At 43.4% G+C, this 23905-nt stretch overlaps 1 protein-coding gene across 4 annotated transcripts in view; it reads right to left on the bottom strand.

The window, feature by feature from the left end:
- GLIS3 (GLIS family zinc finger 3) overlaps positions 1-23905 on the bottom strand; it is a 194574-nt gene that overhangs the window by 35412 nt on the left and 135257 nt on the right. For all 4 annotated transcript variants that reach the window (XM_079959264.1, XM_079959265.1, XM_079959266.1 and 1 more), the window contains one exon: positions 7358-7499. In XM_079959264.1, coding sequence (XP_079815390.1) covers positions 7358-7499 — 142 coding nt within the window. The remainder of the gene's footprint in view (positions 1-7357; positions 7500-23905) is intronic.

The following is a 23905-nucleotide window of genomic DNA, read 5'->3' on the forward strand; positions in this document are numbered from 1 at the left end:
CTCAGCATGTTTGTTTGTTTGTTTGTTTTTTTATTAAAAAATTTATTAAAGTTTATCATACCAACACAATACAATAATACAAACAAACAAGAAAAACAGAAAAAGAAAAAAAAACATGTATAATTTCCGTACCTTATTTTCTTATAACTTACTTCCCCGACTTCCCCATACCTCCCCTCTCTGTATTCCAATTTCTATTTTATTGCTTCAGCAAATCCTTACCCTTAATTTTAATTTAATTTTTAACCTTTCTTTTCTTTTACATATCCATTACCGCTGAAAACCCCATAATTTCTAAATCAATGTCATTCTAACATTCATTAATTTTGCAATGTTTCTTAAGATAGTCCTTAAAGCATGTTTGCACTCCTGTCTCAGCAACGTCTACACTTGCTTGGTCATGCCCACAGAATGGAAGACGGCAGGATCCCCAAGGATGTGCTCTATGGGGTGCTGGCTTCAGGCTTCAGACCAACTCTGCATTACAAAGATGTCTGTAAACATGAAGACATGAAGGCTGGCCACATCAACTCTGCCATATGTTAATCCCTTGCAGGCGACCTCAGTGCCTACAGACAGGCATTCAAGTCATGAAGTCATAGCAGTGACCGTCGGAACCTCAGCTCAGCCAAGCTGATAAGGCTCATCTTTGGAATCGCCTCCCGACGTGTTTAACGACCTCGGGCCTTTGATGAGGCTCCAATGCACATACTCCTAGCAGAGTTCCCAACACAGGGAAGGATGAGACAGTATGAGCTACATTGCTATGCTTTATTTTCTAGCTACGCAGAGAGCAAAGAAATATACATCCTCTCCCTGTGAGAGCAGAGAGCAACTGAAACAAAGGAAACCGGAAACCACTAACGTCACATCCTGTCTCCCTTTCTGTGAGACTGCAAGGACTCTGGAATGTAAACAGAGTCCTGTGACTCCCAGCAGCTACTCAGTGAGAAACAGAAACTAACAGTGACCAGAGGAGAAATAACCGCTGGGTGGAGCACAGAGAGAAGAAATGTCATGGGACGTTTGCAGCAGCACAGCCAGACACTTTCATCTGCCCCAGCTGCGACTAAACATGTCTCCACAGCCACAACAGACACTGCAACCTTCCTACAGTTTGACTCCCTCCCCCCAAAGGCACCCTCCTCCATCGTCTCTTGAGATGGATGGATGCCAGAGACCAGACCTGCCCATAGAATTCCAGAACTGATAGAGCCGTCATGGGGAATCCCTAGCCTACCAAGGGCAACATGAGCCTCCCTCTAGAACTACCTAAATTGCTACTGCAGGACTTAATTGTGTGGCAAGTTCCCGCCTCCCCCCAATAGTAATAAAGACACGTGGCACCATTGTATTAGGTTAATGGGCTAAAATTAGCCACAACTTTATTGGTTACAGGCACTGGTCCTATTCGACTATCCGGCTTCAGCCAGCTTGCATGAAGGGTTAACACCAGCAAGGGGAGCCCTGCTGATGCACATCAACTAGGTACTCCCCCGGGGTCACTGCTCAGGGGTGCGCTTTAGGCCCTGACCATAGGCTTTGGACGAGGCCATGCCCCCCGGAATCCTTTACCGGACTACCCTTCAATATTTGGGGGAGGTGATGGCGCTCCCCCCCCAACACATCTACATAACAATACCCCTACCAATGCCTAACCACCAAAACCAAAGGAGTTGTGACAATTTGCTATGAGGTAGGCGAAAAACCAAATAGCAGGTGCCAATTTACCAAGTGGAAAAAATTCCTACCAGGCCCCTTAACGGCGACCAACCGAGGTCCATAGCAAGGTCAAAAGAGAAACCTTAAAGGGCGGGCGGGTGGGAAACAACAGCAGCTGCGCAGGCAAAAGAGGGAGATCCCGGGGCCGTGCTTGCCTTAAGTGAGGCAAGCCACACATTCCTAGCCAGCTGATTGACTGGTTCAGGGGATGACGCAGCCCGAGGATTCCCCTGATCGCGCGGGGGCTGGAAACCAGTCTCCGCACGCGTGTTGGGAGCGTGAAGCCCACAACACCACCTCCTCCTGATGTCGGAAGTGGCTTTGTTTGCAAAGCTTATACGCATTTTACATATTAATATTATATTAATACATTGATGGCCCGTTTTAATCTATTTAATTGCTCCCATCTCTTCATTTTCATCCCAATGGCTCCTTTCCTGCACCTTTGGAAAACTCGAGGCCTGTAGTGTTGTAATCTCTTCAAAAGAGAAATCAGCCATTTGGGAAGATAATAGCTCTCTGCTGTTTTCATCTTATCCTTGTGATGTTTATGCTGCAGCATTTAAATCAACAGAACATTTCTGCATTGAAGCTAAAATTATATATATAATAATTTGTATTTAAATGACAGTAACTGTGGCAGGAAGAATGATGCTCATCATATAGAGGCATCGAACACAAGGGCTGTCCACCTGAAACAGGGCTCCTCACATGCATTGTGCTTATGAAGTTTCACATTTATACTTCCCAAAAGCTTTTAAGAAGAAATCATGTAGAGGTGATGGGCAACGTCACCTTGCACACAATTAAGAAATGAGAGTTTGCTTTCTCAAACTGCTTCCAAATCAAAGCTTCTTTTTTAAAAAAAAAAGTTTCTTCCCATCTTAGCACAGAAAGTACTCTGTAATTTAAAGAACCTTTCTGAAATGGAGAATTGCCACCTCTCCTCCTGCAAACTACCAATAATGTCGTAATTCATTTCCATGGGTATATTATTCTTAAATTATGGTCCTCTGTCAATCTTCTTCACATAAAAAAAAGACCTCATCTACCTCCTTTTAGAATAATCAAAGTGCAAAAGTGTTGCCGTCTCCCCACTTAAATGTCTAAGCAGCCATAAAATGGGGCTTTCATAGGCCGAAAAATCCTGCTCAAACTGGGAGCCTTCCAGTTGTGTCTCAGGGCTGCAGGTGGACTTAAACAAATAAGTGTCAAAATAAGGGGTCGGTTTGGGGGTTTCCGATGTTTTGTTGTTAAATTGATAGAGGAATCAACTCAGAGCTGTGCTGTGCATGATGACATTATACTGTGTTACCTGCATAATTGTGTGTGTGTGTAGCTTTTTAAGTAGGGATGTGGGTGGCACTGTGGGTTAAACCACAGAGCCTAGGACTTGCCGATCAGAAGGTTGGTGGTTCAAATCCCTGCAATGGGGTGAGCTCCTGTTGTTCGGTCCCAGCTCCTGCCAACCTAGCAGTTCGAAAGCACGTCAAAGTGCAAGTAGATAAATAGGTACCACTCCAGTGGGAAGGTAAACGGCGTTTCCTTGCTCTGGTTCGCCAGAAGCGGCTTAGTCATGCTGGCCACATGACCCGGAAGCTGTACGCCGGCTCCTTCGGCCAATAAAGCGAGCTGAGTGCCGCAACCCCAGAGTCGGTCATGACTGGACCTAATGGTCAGGGGTCCCTTTACCTTTACCTAGCTTTTAAGTGATAGACGCACAGGGCTCCTCCCATATGGACTGGCATCTTGACGAAGGTGAAGAAGGTTGACCCTTTCCTTCCATTCCTGAAGTACCAGTTAAAATCACCCCACCAGGTGCCATTTGCCCTGGAAGTGAAGATGCTACAGGGGCCATAATGACAATCTATTAAAATGGACCTTCCTTCCAAGAACAAGTGTTTCTATTCAACAACAGCAGCTGTCTGCCAGGGCAGTGACATGGTGTCTGCCAGAGCGGGGTGAGGCTGGGATTGTTTTATTATTATTATGCTATGCAAATTATGTTTTTAATGTACACCACTCTGGGATCTGCCAATAAAGGGCGGTATATAAAGTGATTAAAATAAATAAATAAATAAATAAATAAATAAATAAATAAATATCTGAGGATAAATATATTTGTGCTGTTGCTTGATTAATCTATTTGTTGTGGATGAAGTTGACTAAGCAACTCAAATATTTAATTATGACATGCAAATATAATTTGAATAGCCTTTTAGTTAAAAAGAAAGAAAGAAAAAGAAGCCATTGTTGTTTATCTGGCCAAGTAACGCAGCAGTTAGGATTAATAATATATAAAAGTAGTATTTGTTCTTATATAGTTCACTAGCAGGACAAAAATATCCAAAGTTCCATTTCCAGATTCACCCAGGAATACAGCTGTGCAACTAAAACTAAAGCTGTTCTATTCAAATCTGTAGAACTGTTTAGGATCTTGTGGGCTATGAGTTTTAAATTGCATTGGCATAAATGACTATAAATATTTCCTTTTTACATAAGACAAGAACTCAGAAGGCAAACGACAATCTTCTGAACCAGATAAGAGCCAGCAATCTTTTGAATGGCAGCAATCTAATGTAATGACCTTCACTTTTAGCAAGACAGATTTTAATCCAGATCCCACAATTTATTGCTTTGGGGATTCTGCTGGCTCTTAATCACAAAAGCAATAAGAGTTTCCAATATGTTCATCTGCCTCAGTTAATCAATTGTTCCAGCTGCCAATCACTAGAAATATCTGAAGGCAAACCTAAAGGATATCAGCCAGCCAAAGAAACAGCTGTGACCTCTTGGGACCAGGACGGAGCTCCATCGCGAACTTCACCCTTTCCTCCGGCATCTCTGACATGTTCTATATTGTTTCACAGCAGGTCCCCCATTATTGCTATGCATGCTAGCAGCATGTAGGAATTTTATTGGTGCTTTCCCCCCTCTTGTAGTTAGTTTTCAAAATGATTGTGAGGGTCGCAGCAGAGACTATTCATGGGGATTATAAAAAGCTGGCTAACTAAAGCAGCGAGGGGTCCAATGAATCTTCAGTCGTTATATAATAACATTTTTCATGCGTCAGCTTCCCCACTATCATCAAGTTGTCCTGGGTGCATTGCATATCCCTCATTTGATTTTAGCCAGTTTAGTCTGGCACCAGCGGGAGGGAAAGAAAACAAATTGTGTCTGTATCAGTTAACCCATCATTTGATACTGAATTGCTCTTTACTGCCGCTAAATCTGTGACCAGTTGCAATGACGGACAGGGTGTGCTTACTTTTAATAATTGCATATAAGGGGTAATTTAAACAAGTGCAGTTTTTTCTCAGCCCTGTATAGTAATCTGCAGTGACCCAAATGACCTCCTCCATAGGCATTAAATAAAGGCAGAGTATTGCCATCCTCCTTTGGAAGAAGGGCCATGAATCGGGATAAATCACATGCCCTGCCTATTACAAGTCCCAGATTCGCTCCCTGGTGTTTCCATGTAGGGTGAGGGTATGAAAACCCTGTCAAAAACTCTAGGTAAAGGTAAAGGTACCCCTGCCCGTACAGGCCAGTCGTGTCCGACTCTAGGGTTGTGCACCCATCTCACTTAAGAGGCCGGGGGCCAGCGCTGTCAACAGACACTTCCGGGTCACGTGGCCAGCATGACAAGCTGCATCTGGCGAGCCAGTGCAGCACACGGAAACGCCGTTTACCTTCCCGCTAGTAAGCGGTCCCTATTTATCTACTTGCACCCAAGGGGTGCTTTCGAACTGCTAGGTGGGCAGGCGCTGGGACCGAGCAACGGGAGTGCACCCCGCCGCGGGGATTTGAACCGCCGACCTGACGATCAGCAAGTCCTAGGTGCTGAGGTTTTACCCACAGCTCCACCCGTGTCCCGTCAGAAACTCTACTTGCCTAATTAGTGCAGATCATAATGCGCCAGATAGATTAATGGTCTGGCTCAATATAAGGGAGCTTTCTATGATTATTGTGCTGGTCCCAGGGGTTAATCAAGAGGCAAGGTCCAAGTCCAGTCTGTGGATGATGAAACAATATGAAGGCAGTCCGTAAAAGTCGAAGCTGGGTGCTGGGCAGGATTCAGGCAGGGACTGACAACCACTAACGTTGCTCCCGCAACTTGGGACTGGGGCTGGCTGGCTTTTATATGCCCCGAGGCATAGGGCGGCCCCGAACCTCAGGTGACTCGCCTCTCCTGGCCTGGAGGCGAACACTCCTCCTGTGGGAACTTAGTTCCCCCCACCTCTCTGCCCTGAGCCTCTGCAGCTCAGGAGAGGCTGGAGGGTTACCGGACCCAGAGGCAACCTCAGCTTCCTCTGACAGGGCTGAGAGTGGAGCACCTGCAGGCAATGGGTCCTTCATCACCTCAGGAGCCAGAGCAGACTCAGCTGGTGCCTGCACCTGAGGATACAGCACAGGTGAGGACCCTTCGGGCTCAGGCCCCAGCCCCGGCTCAGCTGGTTCTGGAGGTGGGGAATCCTGTGCAGGCTGGGATCACTCAGTTTAAGCATCTGAATCTGAATCCCAGGCCATCACAATTATCCTGAGAAGAATTAAAGTCTCAGTCTAGGTTTTGTTTTTTTTTTCATTTACCTTCTCTCATTTGTTACATCTCCCATCCTTTTGGAAGTCTGTACATTCCTTTCCTAGGGACACTCCTTCAATGCCTGCCACATTCCTAATAAAATCACTGTTCCTAAAACCACAGAAGGGAAGGGAATCCCTTTTATTTCCTCCTCCAAGCAACTTTAAAGGCATGTATATCATGCATATATCCACTCAGGAGGGGCTTCTATATCTGTAATTCCATCCATATCTCTCAAAAAGAGAAAAACGTACAGCCTTAAAAATGTTTTCCCATAAGAGTGGTCAAAGGCCTGGAAACGATGCCTTATGAGGAATGGCTAAGGGAGCTGGGCATGTTTAGCCTGGAGAAGAGGAGGTTAAGGGCTGATATGATAGCCATGTTCAAATATATAAAAGGATGTCACATAGAGGAGGGAGAAAGGTTGTTTTCTGCTGCTCCAGAGAAGCGGACACGGAGCAATGGTTCCAAACTACAAGAAAGAAGATTCCACCTAAACATTAGGAAGAACTTCCTGACAGTAAGAGCTGTTCGGCAGTGGAATTTGCTGCCAAGGTGTGTGGTGGAGTCTCCTTCTTTGGAGGTCTTTAAGCAGAGGCTTGACAACCATATGTCAGGAGTGCTCTGATGGTGTTTCCTGCTTGGCAGGGGGTTGGACTCGATGGCCCTTGTGGTCTCTTCCAACTCTATGATGATTCTATGATTCTAAGAGTAATAGGGGTGCCTGAAGCTTCGTTTTTGGCTTTGAGGCCTGGATTAAACTGAATTAAGATGTTTTCCAAGATGATACCGTAAACTCCCTTTGGTTTCTTGCGGAAATTGCTCTTAATTTTCTCCCTGTAAATTTAATTGGGCTTTACAGTTCTTTCCTTTTTCATGATCCTACTTGTATCCTTCATGAAACTTTCATACTGACACCAGATTAAAATTGTTTTGCTTTTATTGTCAGTTCATTTTTATTGTCCGTTCCTTTGCTTTTATGGGCAACAAAATTATTTCCTGGAATCCTACCCTGTACATAACGTTTCTTTCCCTTTCCCCCCTATACCCTACCTGTGTAAATGTCATGCACAGGTCCTGGAGATTGTCTGACGGTGCTTTCAGAAGTGCCCTGGGGAGATGCAGGAGGTTGGAGAGGCTGGATCGTGAGACAGTCATTGAGAATGTCCTGGTCAAGCTCTATACTTGAACGCAACTGAAATACAAGCACAGAAAAGAGAAAAACCATGTGTTACAGAGAAACAACAAACAGCATAATAATGAAACATAATAATATAATTCTGTTTCAGTGATAACAGAATGAAATCAGAAGATTGCATTACATCCCCCCCCCCCCCATGATTTAAAGACCAGGAGCGAGCATGTACCATATTTTTCGCTCTATAGGACGCACCTGACCATAGGACGCAGCTTATTTTAGAGGGGGAGAACAAGGGGAAAAAAATCTTCCCTCTCTGCGCAGCGCCCCTTCAGCGAAGCGGTAGGAGAAACGGAGCCCCTTCCATTTCTCCTCCCGCTTAGCTGAAGGGGTGTTGCGCCTTAGCTGAAGGGGCACGTAGCCTTCAGCGAAAGGAACCCGAAGCCTCCGGAGGCTTTGGGTTCCTTTCACTGAAGCCTGGAGAGCAAGACTCTCCTGGCTTCAGTGAAGGCAACCCGAAGCCTTCGGAGCACGGCGGGAGCGCTTCCACTGCGCTTCGGAGTCTTTGTGTTGCTATCGCTGAAGCCAAGGAGCCTGCATTCGCTCCATAAGACGCACACACATTTCCCCTTAATTTTTGGAGGGGGAAATGTGCGTCTTATAGAGAGAAAAATACGGTAATCCCAACATTTGGAGCATAACAAATGCATTTGCTGAGAATGGTGAAAACGGCATATTGACGCTTATGGACAGCATAAGACAGAATGACTTCGCAGTCTATCCAACTGGAACAAATTATCAGAGTATCCCGGTAAAGGGGCTTAGGGGGGAAGTTTTGTCTGAAGGCCAAGATGGTTGCTAATGGACCTCAGAACTCCCCAAAAGAGCATCCTAGGGAGTTCTCCCTATTTGATCTGCATCCTAGGGGGTTCTGGTGAAGAAATAAACCAGAAATTGGGTTGGTTGATTCCGCATGCATCCCCAGTGCCTATACCAAAGCCTTCAGACATCTGTAATCAATAAAGTTGTGGCCATTTCCATCCCAAGCTGTTGTCCTGTCTTGATAGCTGCTCTCACACCCCTGTCCCCATTTTGCTAAGAAGCAAAACCAGAATTATGTACGATGAGTTCTTGTATCTTTTCTCGTTTATCCCTCATGCGTCTCCCACCTCCAGGACCCAGATGTTTCTCATGCTGTAACCATGAACTCCACTCTGCATTGCTTAACAGCTATTACTGCTATTATCCATGTATATTTCTAAGGTCAAAGGTATCTACATTTTCCCCATCCAGATTCTTAGAATAAGTAGTGAAAGTGGCACTAACTGCCATGAAATATTGTTCAAAAACAATTAACCTTCCCAAAAAAGATTTCAAGGCTACATTATTTATCCTATGTTTATATTTGCCTTTAAAAAGGTTCCTTTACAACTCAGCTTGCCAGCAATGTATCTATTATTATTATTATTATTATTATTATTATTATTATTATTATACTGTATGGAGCTGATCTCTTTCCTTTATCAGAATCCCAGCTATGTGTAATTGGATTCAGAATATGGGGAAAAGGAGGGATAATAAAGAATGAAGCAAAGTGTGGTTTGAGTTTTTGCATTTTTTAGGAACCTGAATGAAATGCTTTGAAATGCTGATTGGGAATACACACACAAAATAGATTTGTTTCTCAAGTCACATGCAGGCTGCGAAAAAGGATGTGGTTTCCTATATGCATGTATTTTAAGGACAAATGGAGAAAAGTACATGTGCATATAGGGACGCGGGTGGCGCTGTGAGTTAAACCACAGAGCCTAAGACTTGCCGATCAGAAGGTTGGCGGTTCGAATCCCTGCAATGGGGTGAGCTCCCGTTGCTCGGTCCCTGCTCCTACTAACCTAGCAGTTCGAAAGTACATCAAAGTGCAAGTAGATAAATAGATAAATCTCTGGCAGGAAGGTAAACAGCATTTCTGTGCGCTGCTCTGGTTCACCAGAAGTGGTTTAGTCATGCTGGCCACATGACCCGGAAGCTGTACGCGGCTCCCTCGGCCAATAAAGCGAGATGAGCGCCGCAACCCCAGAGTCGGCCACGACTGGACCTAATGGTCAGGGGTCCCTTTACCTTTACCTTATATGTGCATATACTGCCTTTTTTTGTGGCTCGTGTGTATTTTGAACCTGAGTGTACACATAGTGCTTGATTACAAAAAGTGAAGTGAGAATTGCCCCAATGGAACAGAAAGGAATCACACACAGTATTGTTCAACTGAAAATGTTACATGGAAATGTGAACAGTGGTAATAAATGTCCAACGATCCACCCTATCACATTGTTTGCAAAATAAATGACATGTTTGTGGTGCTGAGGGTAGGAAAAATTGCTTGGAATCAGAAATGCAGGGGAAAATAACCCCTCTACCCCATAACTTCTCTGCCCCAAATCTCCCCCTCCCTAATCCGCTTTTATTACACTTGCAACATTTAGTTAGACCTGGAAACAAACCAGTGCACTGGTTAACTGAACTCTGTCCATGCTCAAGCTTGTTTGTTGTGATTTTACAGTTGTAATACTGTCTTTGATTCATGAATACGAAGTCAAATATTGTGTGTTCTTAGATGAAAAATAATCCGTCCTACAGATATGGCCTGTGACCAAAATCTTGCCCAATTTGTGCCCATGGAAATATGTTCCATAATACACTAGTAAGTGATATATTAACCCAGCCATCAATCCTGAAATCTGCTGCAATGTTTCCAAAGTACTTGCACTGAATTTAAAGATATAATAATGGTATGAACCCAAATGTTTCGCTCACTGTATTTAATGGAGTTGCTCTCCAGTATTCGGCACACTTGATCTACTTGCTTTGAAATATACAATACATTGTTTTCATGCGAGGTATTCAGATCGTCCTTTTAATATGACAAACTTTGCATTTGGAACCTGAGCAGTTCCCAGGAGCAATGTTATTCTTACTTAGGTACAGCAGAAAACAAGGCACCATTTATAGCGAGATATATACATGCACACACACACACACACACGTGCTTTCCCCCCTTTGACAGTTCTAATGCTTATAATCTCTTAGGACAAGAGATGGAAACTCAACTCCCATCATTTCCTCATTTCAGGTATGATTGGATAATCACCCAAGATTTAGCAAATCAAGGGAACGTAATTGAAAGGGAACAAGGCCCCTAAATCCCTCAATTTGCGGCTGCATTACGTTTGAGTGCAAGAACAGGCATTCAGTTGGCCGGAGGCATGAGATGCTTCCAAAGGAAAAGGCTCCCCATCAAAAGATCTTTTCTTTAGCACTTTCCTTATCGTTGTTGTTTATCAGACTCATGTTTTCTTCATGGACACCTTGGTAGTCATCATTGTTCCGTGGAAATCAGATGCCACCAAAATATGCTTCTGAATAAGCTCAGCCAGGAGAAAAATAGCTTGATGCATGTACACCCACGCAGATAAGCTTGCTATCAAAACATTTTTGAGAGAATAATGGTGCCTTCGATAGCTAGACTCATATTTCCTATTATTGTAGCATTTAGGAATCCCTCTGAAGCCTGACATTAAAGACACTTGAGAAGCATTTTGGAGTCGGAGAGACGTGCTGTCAGGGTGCAGGTGATGCCCTTTCCTATGGCTGCAGCATTAGATAAAATAACCCTTTGCAGACATAGTCCCAAAGTTTGGAATGATAGTCAAAGGAAATCCTGAATGAGACCAAGATCTCCAAGGATGCCACAACACTCCGGCTGCATCTACAGAGATGGGAGAGCCAAACAAGCCCTCATCTACCCACATATATATACTCCTGGGAAAGGACATTGAAATATACTCAGAGTCTAGAGTGGATTTCATGCTCTTTATTCAGCTCATAGTGGTGAGGAGGAAAGGATGTTTCCCTAAAGTATCTGCTTTATATACATTATTTACACAATGGGCTGCACGTGATTGGCTAATTCTGGAATTCTCCTGTAAGCCAATCAGGTTGTGGATTCACTTCCATCTGGAGCTGGATTGGGTGTCTCCTGCAGACCAATCATACTGCTGCATTGTTCTAGGACCAATCAGACTGCTGCATTCTGAATCCTATTGTTCTAGGACCAATCAGACTGCTGCATTTTGGATCCTATTGTTCTAGGACCAATCAGACTGCTGCATTTTGGATCCTATTCAACTCAGTACATAACAGACATCTTCAAAACACTTGCCCTGAGAGATCCCACATTAGCTAATGAGATCCCACATTAGCTGGAAATAGTATCTTACCCCACCAATGCACCAAACAGGAAGATTATCACAAGCATACAGAGACTCTCATCTTCCCATCCAGAACCCGAAAGGTGAGAAGCCACTCTCTTTTCCAGGTTTACCAATGATGTTCCCACAGTCCTTTTTGACCCAATCCGCAAGAGCGTACTAAACTTTGCTATTTTTACAGAATGTTGCAAAGTCAACCCAGCTGCAGCTTGGCAAACATGACAGATAGCAGTGAGGGAGCTGTCTTAGCAAGTTGCAGCAGGTGGCAGCCTGCCATAAGATTCATGGTTTTCATCTTCTTCTGAGCACCTTGGGGCCTTTTATCATTGTTACAGCTGTGAGGAATGGCTTTAAGTTTGGAGAAACATGACTACTCTTTGCATAACACAGTGCTGAGACAAATCCTACGGTCTGAAAATACAGTTAAGCAGGGCTTTTGATGGCCATCCTGACAAATCAGACTGCATGAGAGGGAGAGATGGGAAGCTGCCTTGTTCTATCAACAGAGGAAGATGGATGGTGCCTAGGAAGCTAATGATGAGTGAAAGCAACAGTCTTCAGGCACCTTGAAGGCACACAAACACACACATACATTATGGCATGAAATATACTCAGAGTCGAGAGTGGATTTCATGCTCTTTATTCGCTCATAGTGGTGAGGAGGAGCGAAAGTTCCCCCATAATATCTGCTTTATATACATTATTTACACAATGGGCCCCACGTGATTGGCTAATTCCGGGATTCTCCTGTAGGCCAATCAGGTTGTGGATTCACTTCCACTTGGAGCTGGATTGGGTGGCTTCTGCGGACCAATCATACTGCTGCATTGTTCTAGGACCAATCAGACTGCTGCATTTTGGATCCTATTGTTCTAGGACCAATCAGACTGTTGCATTTTGGATCCTATTTAACTCAGTACATAACATGGCATAAGCTTTTCTGGGCCACAGTCTGTTTCATAAGATGCAGCCTTGGTGGTGGTGTAAGGCTCTTTCTTTTAGCTGCAGGATACTAGCTGCAGGGTGAGTGATGACAGTTGGAGAGGCAGAAGCGTGAGGAGGATTCGGGGCAGCGCAAACGGCCCCCCCCCACAAGGTGTGGGGGCCAAGGGGGTGCCTTCCTGCCTCCTTCCCCAAGCCTAGTAAGCACATACCCAGCTTTGGGAAGGAGGCAGGGGGGCTCTCGGACCCTGTCAGAGTCCTCAAACCCCCTTCCCGAAGCAAGCATTTTGGCCTCACACAGGGCGCCATGGTCTGACTTTATACTTTTCAAGAAGAGTATATAATAGAGAAGAACCAAGACAGGAAATTCTTGGTGTGGTGAATGTTAGTGAGCTGTGGGGCTAATCTGTGTGTAGCCCAGCGGTGGAGAGGAGTAAGAGGCAGGAGGACTTGAACGTCCAGTATAGTACAAGCAAGAACCAGTAGCAGAACTAGCAAGGGAACAAGAAGAAGGGATGTGTTGTTTCAACTCCTAGCCCAAAGCACTGTGATTTGAAAGCTCAGAAAATCATTCCCTCTGATAAGAAGCTGTGGCTGTCTGCCACAAAGGACCTTGCCCCTTTTTCTTACATGGTACAGTGGTACCTCAGGTTCCATACGTTTCAGGTTCCATACGCTTCAGGTTACAGACTCTGCTAACCCAGAAATAGTGCTTCAGGTTAACAACTTTGCTTCAGGATGAGAACAAAAATCGTGCTCAGGCGGTGCGGCGGCAGCAGGAGGCCCCATTTGCTAAAGCGGTGCTTCAGGTTAAGAACAGTTTCAGTTTAAGTACGGACCTCTGGAACGAATTAAGTACTTAACCTGAGGTACCACTGTAGTGTTTTTCTTATGTGGCAAGTGTGAGGGGAGGGGAAATGTTTCAATTTTTGTCGACACATTGACTGCACAATTTTTAAAATGTCTCAATAGCCTCAAACCACTTTGGAGGCTCCTGATTCCGTTTGGGGTACTCAGAGAGATCCCACTTTCAGACCCTCCAATTGTCCCTATTTTCCAGGGACCTCCCTGATTTAGAGAAGCCATCCCAGTTTCTGATTTGATCCTAGAACATCCCATTTTTCCTTTGGAAGTCCCTGTTTTCATCAGAGAAATATTAGAGGGCATGGAGTTATCCGACCCTTAAGCCGTCTGAAGGCAATCCTGTATAGGAAAGTTTTTCTTAATGTTTCATTATGTTTTTATACATGTTGGAAGCTGCCTAGAGTGGCTGGGGCAACCCAACAAGATGTGTGGGGTATAAATAGTAAAATTATCATTATGGAATAGGATGTCCCTATTTTCATTTGAGAAATGTTGGAGGGTCTGCAATTTGGTTCAGGCAAACCCGGAACGTTTCTGATGCAGCCCAGGTCAGTTCAGGATGAGCTCAGTTCCAATGGACACTTCTAGTCTCCTGCCTTTCCTCATTGTATTGGGCCCAAAAACTTGATAATCCAAGGCTAATTTATGGTGCAACTTGTCTGGGAAAATTAATGAGCAAACGCCTAGATTCTGTTTCATCGGAACTGAGAAAGATGGCGTCTGCTATCCGAGGAGGACTTTTGGATGGATTCAGCATAAATAACAGCGTGTGAGGATTTATTGCAAACAAAAAACTTACCAGCTTTAAAAAAAGGGAGAGCCTTACAAAGTTCACACAGAAACATAATATTGCTTACTTTAACTTGCCTGTGGAAACAACTCAGAGGTTATTAAGAAGAAAAAGGATAACAACAAGAAGATTGAAAGATGGGACTGCTGCATACTAAAAGCAGCAGAAATATGAGATGATTGGACCCTACTGAACTCAAAGCATGGGAACCCCCAACAAAAATTTATACAGTAATTTGGCAAAATATTTGGACTTTGTGATATGTATTGGTATAATTTGGAATAATTAATATGATATGATTGGATTGTTAGATGGAAAACTTAATAAAAATTATTATTAAAAAAAAAGACTTGATAATCCTCTATAAACAAAATACTGCAATATAGAAACACTTTTTAAACAACTACAACAGTATCAAACATGAGTAAGGTACGTGGAAAGCTATAAATTAATGAATTGCACCTCTTTCCTATAGGTTGGTGGAGACCCTAGAATGCTTAAACCCCACATTGAGGAAACAGAGAGTGCAAATGCAACGGCTTTTGTGTCACAACAATTAGAAGTAATGATGCAACAAGGGGGACAAAAGGGGATGGGGACAAAAGCCAACCCACCATTCATGTGCAAAGTCTGTTTTGTTGTTTTCAGTCACTGTAGTCAAAAGAATTGTTGATCAGAGTCACCAGCATTTCACAACAAATAGCATAATTAAATTCCTCAAACACTTCTGCCCATCTCTAATCCTTTTGCACCAACATCCCCTTTGAGAAAAACTGCTCTGCTCCACAGTGTCTGATTTATATTTCATTTGAGAACAGGAAGTAAGGGGATTACAGTTAGGATTAAAACACTTACTCTTTGCAGCATTTTTGTGAGGAATGGCTTCTTAGTTGCCATGGGCACTGCTTAGTGACCCTTAGCCCCCAGATGCAATTCCTCCTCTTGAATTAATGAAATATTTCATTTGGATTCCGGAGAAAACGAATGAATGAAGATATATTCAAAATTCAAGTGTGTACAAAGTAATAAAATTAAAATTTTCCTGTCCCCTTTATACTCTTTCTTGCAGCTTTAACAATGAAATGTGAAATATAATTTTGAAGAAGGGCAACTAGAAACTAAAACTGACGTTGAAACGCAGCCCTTGGAATATGAAGAGATGGTACCATAGAAAAGAGAAATACTTTGGACTCAGTGCTCAAAAGGTATAAGCTCTGAAGACACTTTGCCTAACCTGCTGCCATATTGCCTCAAACTTATACAATGTAGAAATGTAATTGATTATTTTTATGGTAAATTTCCTTGAGACGTTGGTATAGAAGGCGATTCAAGACAATTATGATGATTGCGTGTTCTGTTCTATTTTATTCCACTTATGAGAAGGAAGAAAGATGAAAGGGAGTTTTGTTGCTAAATTTATAAAAGTTCATGCAAAGAGCAATAGCATTATTTTTAGAAAGAAACACATTTAAATAAATTACCAAGGAATAAAAATAAATACCAAGACAAATGTTACAAACATCTCTGATGCTTGCGTTTTTGCATGTAGAACCAACAGCTGAAAACTGAAAACGCGCAACTACCACCAAAGCATAATAACAACGAAACTGATGCTTTGCAAGTTGCTTTGCTGCCAGTCCTTCTACTATTTTGCCTGAGTTCCTGTACCATTTTGCTGTGAAAATGTCTGCTAGAATGTCTAGCAGACAAAACCAAGCATCAGTGCCAGATTGAGGGCATTGTTCCCCCTCACAGGGCGCTGAGCCGAGGGGGCACAAAATGGAGATGCTCCATTATTGAGAAGACCCATTTGGGGGTGACAAATGTTGGCCTGGCAGAGGGCGCCATGTTATGAAAGATTACCAGAGTCCACCCCAGCAAGCACAGTGTTTGATCTTTGCAGAAACTATTTGTGTACAACCAGCATTGCCTGGGAGAAACATTGTATAATATAATGAGGAGCATAAGGTCTTGGCCCAGGCAGAAAGTGTATTCCAGAGGGTACCACCGAAAAGGCCCATTTTCATGAGGTTTCCAGGTGGCAGTTTGCTGCCCATGGTATGACCAGCAGGGCCTCCTCTGAAGATTGTCAAGATCCATTTGGCTTTGAAGACACCTTCATTTCAAAAGTGGTTTGCCATCATGCAGTGGATGGAGGGCTACTGAGCTGCCGGAGGCAAAGGCAAGATGGAGCCCCACATGCAGAAGCTGACTTGATTGACAGGTGAATCTTACTTTAATGCTAGCAATAGCATAGCATTCTCTACCTGGCTCCCTCCTTGTTATCTTTCACTGGCAGGTGAAAACTTCCTTATTCCAACAGGCCTGCCTTTAAGAGGCTGTTGTTTTGCTGTTTTTATTGCAATTATTTGGATGTTTTAAACAGATGTTATATATGTATATTGTTTTAATTCTATCAGTGTTTGTTTTTTAATATTCCCCCCCCCCATGTTTTCAGAGGTTCTTGTTTGTATCTATAAGCAGCCTTGAGTGCTGCCAAGGAAAAAGGCAGGATATAAATAAATATAAATATTGTCTCCCTGCTTATTTAACTTATATGAAGAATTCAACATGCGAAAGGCTGGGTTGGATGAATCCCAAGCCGGAATTAAGATTGCCGGAAGAAATATCAACAACCTCAGATATGCAGATGACACAACCTTGATGGCAGAAAGTGAGGAGGAATTAAAGAACCTTTTAATGAGGGTGAAAGAGGAGAGTGCAAAATATGGTCTGAAGCTCAACATCAAAAAAACAAAGATCATGGCCACTGGTCCCATCACCTCCTGGCAAATAGAAGGGGGAAAATGGAGGCAGTGAGAGATTTTACTTGCTTGGGCTCCATGATCACTGCAGATGACGACAACAGTCAAGAAATTAAAAGACGCCTGCTTCTTGGGAGAAAAGCAATGACAAACCTAGGCAGTATCTTAAAAAGCAGAGACATCACCTTGACAACAAAGGTCCGTATAGTTAAAGTTATGGTTTTCCCAGTAGTGATGTATGGAAGTGAGAGCTGGACCATAAAGGAGGCTGATTGCCGAAGAATTGATGCTTTTGAATTATGGTGCTGGATGAGACTCTTGAGAGTCCCATGGACTGCAAGAAGATCAAACCTATCCATTCTTAAGGAAATCAGCCCTGAGTGCTCACTGGAAGGACAGATCCTGAAGCTGAGGCTCCAATCCTTTGGCCACCTCATGAGAAGAGAAGACTCCCTGGAAAAGACCCTGATGTTGGGAAAGATGGAGGGCACAAGGAGAAGGGGACAACAGAGGATGAGATGGTTGGTAGCTCATGAGCTACCAACATGAGTTTGACCAAACTGTGGGAGGCAGTGGAAGACAGGAGGGAGGCCTGGCGTGCTCCGGTCCATGGGGTCACGAAGAGTCAGACACGACTAAACGACTAAACAACAACAACACTCTGCTAAGGCTGTAGGCTTATCTTGGAGGGTGCAGCACAGGCCCCATGGCACTCCCAGCTTGGTTGTCTACCCCCTTGCTGCTGGACCCATGCCCTAGTATCTGCTGTCGGAGGCGGTTGCTTTCCTCTGCCCAATGATAGGACTGGGCCTAAGTGGAGGCAACTGCTGGAGGAACACAACAGCCCCCGGCAAGTAGATCTGGCTTCCAAGTTCTTCGCCTTGCAATAAGAATCGTTTGAAATAATAAGGAAAATTATCACTGCAGATCCAGCTAATATCCATTTAATAGATACATCCCCCACCCCACCCCACCCCAAAAAACCTGCAGCTGTACATGGCATTCAAAACCAAGCACAGTTATGCTTGATACAAACGTTTTGTGTTTTAAAATAGCCTGTTCTTGACTGTTCTTGTCCAATCTTATTTACTTTCTGAAGTGATAGCAATTAACGGTAAAAATCAGAAGCCATCCAAAAACTATGGAGTAGAGTAGTTCTTTCCCTGCTAATTGGCAGTCATTCCTGTGTCAAAAAGTTAAGATATGCAGACACTGTGGAGAAATCTCTTTAGCCAACTTGGATAAAGCATTTCTGTTTACAGCCGTTCAACTGGGCCAGACTTGTAGTGAAGGATTCTGTTCTCCCTGGAGTCTTGATTTTCTTTTTTAATTTCTATAAAATCTGCATGCCTGTGAAACCCAGAAAGACAGATGTATCGAGGCATCCCCCAAGGCAGCACACTGACTTTGGCAGTATGTCACCAGATTAAAAATATTCATTGAAATAAATATAGCCAGGGCTGCTATTATATGTTTGCCTCATAGACAGTGGCAAAACTAAAAATAATCGAGTTAGGGAACAAAGATTAATTGCACACAGAGCACAATTACTATGCATCAGGATTATGACACACACTTGCCACTAAAAAATTCAAAAAGCTCGTCTTTATCTATCTTAAGCATGGTTGACATTGACATCAATGATATCCTTGCTCTTTTTAGTTCTCTCTCTGAACGACATCTGAATGCCAGACACGCTGTTCAAGCTGGGACACAGCAAAGATGGCAGCTTCTCTTCCAGCACTGAAAACAATAATCTGAGTCAGTGTGCAGTACAAATAAATCATCTGGACTCTTTCCATGAAAGCAAATGCTAATGTTTATCTTAGTGTGGTTTTATTAATTTGGCTGTTTAAATGCCTGCAACTTTAAAAAAAATCACAAAGAAACAGTTGGTACCTAATCCTTAAAAGACAGACTTTTAAAAAGTATTGTAAATCACTGTTTTGATTCAATATGATGGCTTGGATTCCAGCTTTGCTCTCAATGGTGGGTCAAGTAGGGAGCTGACTTTTGCTGAGGAATCTTCCTTCACAGAGTGGGAGAGCAGCAGGGAGTAAAGGTGAATTGGTGAAAAAACTCCTCCTCCACCATCTTCTCAGCAAAATCTCTCAGCTGGATCAAAAGCTTTCTGTAGAAAGGAGGAGTTTTTCCTTTCATGTACTGCTACGTTTGGATCCAACTTGGTATGACAATTAATTCAAAATTGCAAGTAAATAAGCAACAATGGCAACACATACAGTTTCACATTTTCTTTGGGAAAATGCAGAATTTTCATTCTAATTATAGCAGTTTATGGATTGGGACATGTGAAATAATCAACAAGTACATAGGGCGATTGTGTAGTTATGCATCTTAATGGGAATTTTTGCATTGAGGAACCACCTATTGCATAGTAATAGTTTGAGGAAAAACATCAGACGGTTTTAAAAGCATGATCCATGGATTGGGTTTTTATTATTATGCATACTAATTTCAATAATGTAAATTGTTATAGACTGGTCAGGCACAAGTAAGATCTTCACAATTGAGCACATGTGTGGAAGCCTAGACTAAGAATTTGAAGATCACCACTCACTCCCACCAAGATCTCTCTGATCAGTCAAGGGGGCTTATTGGTGGCTTATTGATAACGCCTTCTTTGCGCCAGATACAAATAAGGAGGGCAAGGTAAAGGTAAAGGTGACCCCTGACCATTAGGTCCAGTCGTGAACGACTCTGGGGTTGCAGCGCTCATCTCGCTTTACTGGCCGAGGAAGCCGGCGTACAGCTTCTGGGTCACGTGGCCAGCATGATTAAGCTGCTTCTGGCGAACCAGAGCAGTGCACGGAAACGGTGTTTACCTTCCCGCCAGAGCGGTACCTATTTATCTACTTGCACTTTGACGTGCTTTCGAACTGCTAGGTTGGCAGGAGCAAGGACCGAGCAACGGGAGCTCACCCCGTCGCGGGGATTCAAACCGCCGACCTTCTGATTGGCAAGTCCTAGGCTTTGCGGTTTAATCCACAGTGCCACCCGCATCCCCTAGGGAGGGCAAACAGAGAAGCAAATCTTTACCCAACTCTAGAAGTTTCTCCTTTTGGATATTTGACACAGCTTAATCACAAATATCTTCAAAGTGTAAGATTTCTTACTTAGAATTGCCCAAGAGAATTATAGGACTATTCCATCATTAATCTTTTTAAAAGTTTCTGACACCCTGAGATTAAAGGATAAGGCAGACTATATAATGAACTAAATTAAACAAAAAATATTCTGACTGCTGCCTGGTTGTGTTGCTGAGTGTCTCCCCTCTGTAAGGAAGCCGGACATTTCATTCTGCTGCTCCCACAGAGCAGCTAAGGAACAAGAGAGCAGCTAATAGGAACAGGAGGGAATCCAGTTTTTTTAAAGGATGTTTTTACGGAATTGGGTATTTATATTCCAGGACCATGATCAGCAGGCAATTGATGTACGCCCCCTTCTGTAAAAAAAGAGGGAGGGTCATTGTTAGGGGCCATCATCCAAATGTTGTTGTTGCACCAGGAACCTGTGCAAGAATTTTCATCCCTTAAGAATGAACGTTCTTCCAAATCCATTATGTGGTATCTACTGTTGATGCTGCCATGTGAATGTGGGATTGTGGACACCTGAAAGTTGCCTTCCTGCAGTGACTGGATTTGGTGCCTCATTTGAAGCCTAGCCTTCAGCATGAAACATTAAATACAAACTAGCACAAAGTGATACAGAAATGTATTCTTAAAAAGATTCTGTGGGGTTTGGGTTCATCTGATTGCCTGTTTCCATCTTGTAATATTCTGTTGTGTGACTTTCAGTTCTCTGCTGCTAATTGTCATTTGATCACTTTTTCACAAGCCTCCTGCCATCCACACCAATGAGCTCCACTTCCCCCTGTTCTGGATCAGAACTAAGTAGGGGCAAAGGCATAGCTGTCAACTTACAGATTTGTAAATAAGGGACCAGCAGCCCCGAAAATAAGGGATCAGCGGCCAAAATAAGGAATTTTCCAAGCACAGGTATGTTCAGCTTCTGAGCCCCTCCGAGCCAAAGGCAGAAAGCCCAGCCAGCAGCCAAACAAAGCCTCAAGCGGTGGTTCCCACAGTGCAGCAACCCGGCAAAGGGGATGCAGCAAGGAAAACCACCGTCACCTCTCTGCTGGGAAGCACTGAGCAAAGGCGAGTCCCCAGGCAACGTGGCCGATTTGATCGGCACAAGGCATGCAAGCTCCACCCCCCAGTCGTTCTTAGACTCCTTATTGGGTGAGCAACGCAGCCAAGCAACACAGTTGGAGCCTCCCTCCTCCCTGGCCAGCAGGGAGGGAAGGAGAGGAGCTGCTTCCTTTGAAACCTGGGAAATTTAAGGGACATCATCACTAAGGGACAGCAGCGGGACACGGCGCTAGGATAAGGGAGTTTCCCGCCAAATAAGGGACGGTTGACAGCTATGGGCAAAGCGTTGAAATCCCCTGTCCACACATTAATCTGGATCAGTGCTGACAACTTGTCTTTTTAAAAAATCTGATTTAAGGGCACAGATAAAGTATCTGGTGGTTTGGCTCTTCAGTTAGTTAAACTCCGGTGGTTCTGTCTGCCTTAGGCCGAGGGACAGTTAATCACTAGGAAACCCTTTGAATTAGCACAATCTTTTCAGTTATGGTTGGGCTTTATAACCATGCAAATAGACATACGTGATTTTACACTGCCGGGAAAGGCCCTTACATTTCTCAACAGGGGAGGAGGCCATTAGTCATTGCTTTCAAAAGCAAAAAGTTGCTATTTTTTCCTGCAGTCTCCCTGGATGTGGTTTACATTTATTGTACAAATAGTAAGTACATATAGAATGTGGAGCTCACTTTAAATTACTACCCAAACCTTGAATGAATTCCCAGAAGGCAAAGGAAAATGCCCTAATGATTAATTAGGATACTGGCAATATCGGAGGAACCACATGCAGACGCAATTACACAAATCCCAGCTGTTCTGGAATCAATGGACATCCTATTGTTGTGGTCAGGTTTTCTCAAAGTAAACAAGGACATGGGCTTCATGGCACATAAACAGACCCTCACTAATACTTACAATGTGTGTGAGGCAGTTTGAAGGGCAAGTTATATCTCAAGACAGCAAAATAATGTCATTTGGTGTGCAGAGGGGAGATTTAAAAAGAGGATTAGAGGCAGTCAAGCAAGATATATTAAACAAATCCATGACTAACAGGGTGGAACAGCAAAGGGTCTCATTCTATTCAAATCAACGGTTCCCTAGGGCTGGCGCTATTATCTCACTGTGCTTTTATCACCTTGGAATTTTTATGGTTATTTTTGATGAATTCACATTTTTCTAAAGACTTTTTTTTTTTTACATTAAGCCAATTTTCATTTTAAATTAAAGTCGTAAATAACCTTAATTCTGACTTTAAAGGTTTATTGTTTCTTACATTTTATTATTACGCCAGGAAATATTTCAAATACCAAAACCTGAAGTGAGTTAGTCATCAGAGGTTCTCAAAGATCCCGTAAGTTTACTGTAGCTTATAAATGTTATACATTACAACCTAAAGGCATATTTAAAAACCCTTTTGATCAATGCCACAAATCCTTTTGTGCCCCCCCCCCAGCACCACACTTTGTTCAGCAAATGTATTTCCGATTTGGGTTGATAAGTTAAAAGAATACAAAAGTAAACCAAGAATGAAGGTAAACTCTCATACTAAGCATAAGTGAGGAATAAAAGTGGTCATTTCATTGATTTATTTCCTTGCCGGGAAGAATGAAGAAGACACTCAAAGGGGGACACAGTGAGTTCCTCACTCCACTGATCTCTCTCATGTACTGAGAAGCAACTCTGCTCCTCTCCTCTCCATCAGCATTGGGTACGACTGCATTCTAAAGCAGTAATAAATGATTATTTAGAAATTATGACACAGTTCATAATATTCGCAGAATGGAACGTGTGCAGAGGAGGGCAACTAGGAAGCCAAGCCTTCTGAAGATCAGGAAGCGAGGAGACTGAGGAGAGATATGAGAGCCCTCCTCAAATATCTGAAGGGCTGTCGCAAGGAGGATGAAACAAGCTTGTTTTCTTCTGCTCTGGAGGGTAGGACTCGAACCCATGGCTTCAAGTTGCAGGAAATGAGATTCCGACTAGACATAGTCTAGCGGCTGCTGAGATCATATAGCACCGGTCTTGAAAGACCTACACTGGCTCCCAGTACGTTTCCAAGCACAATTCAAAGGGTTGGTGCTGACCTTTAAAGCCCTAAATGACCTCGGTCCAGTATACCTGAAGGAGCATCTCCACTCCATAGTTCTGCCCGGACACTGAGGTCCAGCGCCGAGGGCCTTCTGGCGGTTCCCTCGCTGTGAGAAGCCAAGTTACAGGGAACCAGGCAGAGGGCCTTCTCGGTAGTGGCACCCGCCCTGTGGAACGCCCTCCCACCAGATGTCAAAGAGAAGAACAACTACCAGCCTTTTAGAAGACATCTGAAGGCAGCCCTGTTTAGGGCAGCTTTTAATGTTTGATGTATTACTGTATTTTAATATTTGGTTGGAAGCCGCCCAGAGTGGCTGGGGAAGCCCAGCCAGGTGGGCGGGGTATAAATAATAAATTATTATTATTATTATTAGTATTATTATTAGTATTAGTATTAGTATTATAAAAACTTTCTGACAGGAAGAGCTGTTCAACAGTGGAACAGGCTCCCTCGGGAGGTGGTGGACTCTCCTTCCTTGGAGGTTTTTAAGCAGAGGTTAGATGGCCATCTGTCAGGGATTATTATTATTATTATTATTATTATTATTATTATTATTACCCCGCCCATCCGGTTGGGTTTCCCCAG

This window comes from Podarcis cretensis (genome assembly GCF_951804945.1).
Source record: "Podarcis cretensis genome assembly, chromosome: 17".
Taxonomy (NCBI): Eukaryota; Metazoa; Chordata; class Lepidosauria; order Squamata; family Lacertidae; genus Podarcis; species Podarcis cretensis.